This window comes from Apis dorsata, unplaced genomic scaffold (genome assembly GCF_000469605.1).
Source record: "Apis dorsata unplaced genomic scaffold, Apis dorsata 1.3 scaffold_99, whole genome shotgun sequence".
Lineage (NCBI taxonomy): Eukaryota > Metazoa > Arthropoda > Insecta > Hymenoptera > Apidae > Apis > Apis dorsata.
In genome coordinates this window covers 1,074,454-1,078,518 of record NW_006263397.1, presented here as the reverse complement: position 1 = coordinate 1,078,518, position 4,065 = coordinate 1,074,454, and the positions used below count along the sequence as shown (strand labels likewise).

The 4,065-nt window shown below is 41.6% G+C and overlaps 1 protein-coding gene across 2 annotated transcripts in view; it reads right to left on the bottom strand.

Annotated features, from left to right (window-relative positions):
* Positions 1-4,065, bottom strand: part of LOC102674516 (POU domain, class 2, transcription factor 1-like) — a 120,577-nt gene that overhangs the window by 53,069 nt on the left and 63,443 nt on the right. For both annotated transcript variants that reach the window (XM_006612180.2, XM_031508744.1), the window contains exon 3: positions 3,654-3,872. In XM_006612180.2, the coding sequence (XP_006612243.1) occupies positions 3,654-3,872 (219 nt within the window). The remainder of the gene's footprint in view (positions 1-3,653; positions 3,873-4,065) is intronic.

Genomic DNA, 4,065 nt, shown 5'->3' with positions numbered 1-4,065 from the left:
TAGGAACGACATTTCGATCGTAGCCTCCGCTTTAAGGGGGAGGATACAGGGCAAAGAGGCGAGATTAACGCAATATAAAATATATATATCATATTCTATTTAAAAATTGATGTTAATTAATTAAGAACAGAGAGGAATGTGTCTTCTATTCAACTTTTAACGTGGAATAAAAGAGGGGGATTGGCACGCGAGATAATTTGGCCAAGGTTGGCCGAATAAACGGAATTTAAATACCTACGGAAGGAAGAGGGCGATCCGAGGGGGAAGAGTGATAGTCCCGGGGGAGAGATACATCGGAGAACGGCAAGAAAGGATCCTTCCGTAACCGGACAGCGTAATTTACACGCTACGAGACTACGTTACACAGTTCACCGACTTCAAAGATTACTTTTTAAAAGGCGCTTGTTCGCAATTTCTCTTCTCGCTCCATCTTCCTCTCTCTCTCTAAAAAACGATCGATTAATCTTACATCTCTCGTATATATATATAATTTTTACAAGTTGGTCGTAGCGTGTAGGAATATCATTTTTATAATAAAGTAGGGGTAAATGTCGCGCGACCCCTCTTCCCTTCTAATTATTCCCGTGATTTATAGCTTTCCTCGTAGCATCAGTTTTTTGGGGGTTCGTACAGGTCCGAGAGGCCTGAAAGGATCATCGTTTCGACACATGTCCACGGTGGGTTGATACACACAACGTTTTAGGGTTGCGGGTCCCTCATTCTTCAAAAACTGGCCGGTGCATATGTCGGCGCAAGAAACATAATGTTATCAAGCTGTCCGGCAGAGAGGCGAGCAGCGAGAGAGAGGAGGGAAACCCTTGGGGAACCTCGTCCTCCACTTCTCGTCCTTATTGATATACCGAATAAACACACTTGGCAGCTAGGATAGCGTTGCGAGGCAAATAGACTCGGAAGGACCTCGCCTCTTTGCCCTGTATCCTCCCCCTTAAAGCGGAGGCTACGATCGAAATGTCGTTCCTAGTCTTTCCTTTCTCTCTCTCTCTCTCTCCTCCTTTCCCTTAAATGTCATTAGATAAAAATAATATGTCGAGAAATCCACGAAAGTCGAGGATTCAATCTGAGAATTCTGGATTCAAAACTTTTGCTAATTATTAATCAAGCGTCTATAATAATAATTCGTATAGAAGCTCCCCTGATTTGATTTTTGAACATATCGAAATTAATTCAGCTTTAAACAGACACGTAAAAATTACCTTTCTAATTCTTAATTCGTTTAAAAAGAAAATCCTATCGATCCATATCTTTTATACGAAACGCATGATTTCTAAACTAAAATAATGAAAATAACTATTGCTAAGTTGTCAAAATCGAATTCAGAGATAATACAATTTAATTTCATACGAGAAATACGAGATTTTATCCACCCTTGGATCCCTAAACGCTTTTACTTAAATTAATAAAGATTAAGATAGTAATCGACGTACAAACTTGAAGAATTATTTTTTGAAAAGAAATATCAAAGTACATTCCGCTCTATAACAAACTCTAATAAACTCTAAACTAATCGAATATAATTTTAAAAATTACCTTATCACCTACATTCATTCGTTCCTTTCAAAAGAAGAAAAATAAAGAGAGAGAAAAAGAAAGAAGTGGAAAAGAACGCATTATTACATGGACAGAGGCACGAAACATCATCCACGATACAAATCACCCACTCCCCCCGTTACCAATCAAACGTTACGTCGTTTACAACCGCGCTTCTTTCAACCCTTATCGATCGCCGCCCTTATCGAGTCCCGGCGCATCTTGTCCAGCGGCGGCTCGACGGTAAATAAAGATGGCCGGTTTTTCCCATCGGCTCGCACACACGCACCCCCACCGGCTCCATCGTCCGTGTGCTCGCCGGCCAGACGGTTTTAAATTCCGCGAGTCAAAGCGATGTTTGACATGGAAATGTTGAACGATGCATTAAACATGCCGCTTCCTCTCTTTTCCACGGGAAAAGGAAGAGGGAATCGGCCCTCCTCGCCCTCCTCGCGACTACTATCGCTACCAGGAGAAAGAGGGCCCCTCCCTCCTCCTCCTCCTCCCCGATTCTATTGTTCGAGCAATGTTTATTTAAGCAAAACGAAAGGAGCCACCGTTCCAACGTGGTGGGTGAATCCGACTTCCTCGAGCGAGCCGGTGGACCGGCTTCCGGTTCGGATCGATAGCGGCGCTATGCGATGCCGCACTTTCAGCGCAACGCCTCCAGCCATTCCACCGATTATTCTATATCCCCCCTTGCTACCTCCTCCCACCGTGCTTTTTAATCACGCGTCCGTTTAGAATCGGTCGTGTGGAAATCGGATCACATCTTCGCCTTCTTTCCAAAACTAAAGATATTCGGACACATGATTCGTAACAATCGTTTGACTTAAAATCTTCTATATCTTCTATATCTTCGAGGCAAATGTTACACTGTCAAGAGTAACTAGGTGTTCAGATATGTGTTTTTCTCAGCATAATTATTATACGATGAAATCTTAGAAATCTTAGAATTTATTCTTCCTTCGGTCCACACGTTTAAATGATTATCACAATTATTACGATTCTTGGGTGTTAAATTAACTTTCGAATGTAAAGATATTCGAACATATGAATCGTTTGACTTAAAATCTTCTATATCGAGGCAAATGTTGCACTGTCAAGAGTAGCTAGATGTTCAGGTGTGTTGTTTTTCTTGGTACGCAATTATTATATGAAATCTTAGAAATTTATTCTTTCTTCGCTCCACACGTTTAAACAATTACCACAATTATTACGATTCTTGGGATTAAATCGAAATTAAGACACGGCGACATCGGATCTCGCTATAAGTTAATACCAACGAGGACGAGATAAAGTTTGATTTGATTTAATGAATTCAGTGGCGCCACATGGTTAAACTGTTATCGTTGGCAATTATTGAATTGGCGCGATTGAATACGGGGGACGCGAGGATCGCGAATCGAGGAATCGGGCGAGGCTCTCGAGGGTCGGAAGCGAAAGCACCTGCGAGGAGCAATTTCGATGGGCCTTCTTCCCCTAAAAGGAACTTCCCTCCGCCCATTGTCCGGCAAATGACATCAAGCTTATTGCATTATTTAAAGAGCACCCGCTTTAAGGCAGCTTTAAGCCGCTGACCCTCCCGCTTTTTCGGAGTGCCACCACCACCGAACTCTCCTTTCTCTTGGATCGCGACCCAACCCGATCTTATCGCGTATTTGCAAGCATAAGTTATTCGGATTTGCCCCCGTCGTTTTATCCATCCGCGCCGCCCACTTAACGTATCCGTAATGAAATTTTTGTATAATTTTTACGGATGATTATTCACAGTTATGGTATTCGACAAAAGAATCCGTCCCTGGATATTTCTTTCTTTCTCACATTTATCATACCATCTACATTCCCACATACATTCGCGACATATGTATAATTCAACGGACTAAATGGAAGCGACTTCACCAAAAGATTTATTCAAGAAGAAGCGGATAGTTATAAGTACAAAATAATCGATAATTCAAAAATCGGTGACGAATTCTTGAATTATTAACGACGAATTTCTTGAATATAATTAAAATAACGAATCTAAATACTTTCTTTTTTTTTCATTACAAATCGTAAGAATATACGTAAGAATTTTGAGTAAAAATTGAGCTACTACTCACCAGGAGAAATTCCAAGCTTCACGTGGAGGCTGCTAGGGCTTCTGTGATCGGGAGTGGTCACGGGAGCGGCAATGGGTGGTGACAGGTGGGGGTGTGCCAGTGCTCCACCACCTGTCGTTGTCGTGGTAGTCGTGGTGGTGCAGGGGTTTAGGGGTGAGGTCCTCTTGAAAGACTGTTCGGTCCGCCACGCAACCTCGTTATCGCCTATCCAAAGTTTGCCTGGAAAAAAATTACACAGAAATGATCAATGAACGAATATCTATTCTCTCAAATCAATCGATCCTAACAATTTTTATTTTCGCACGTTTGTCAATTCGAAGATACAACGCTTTAGAAATATTATTCCTATATATATATATATATATAGGTAAGAGTTATCGAGCATCAGGATCAAATTGCGAGAGAAGTCGGC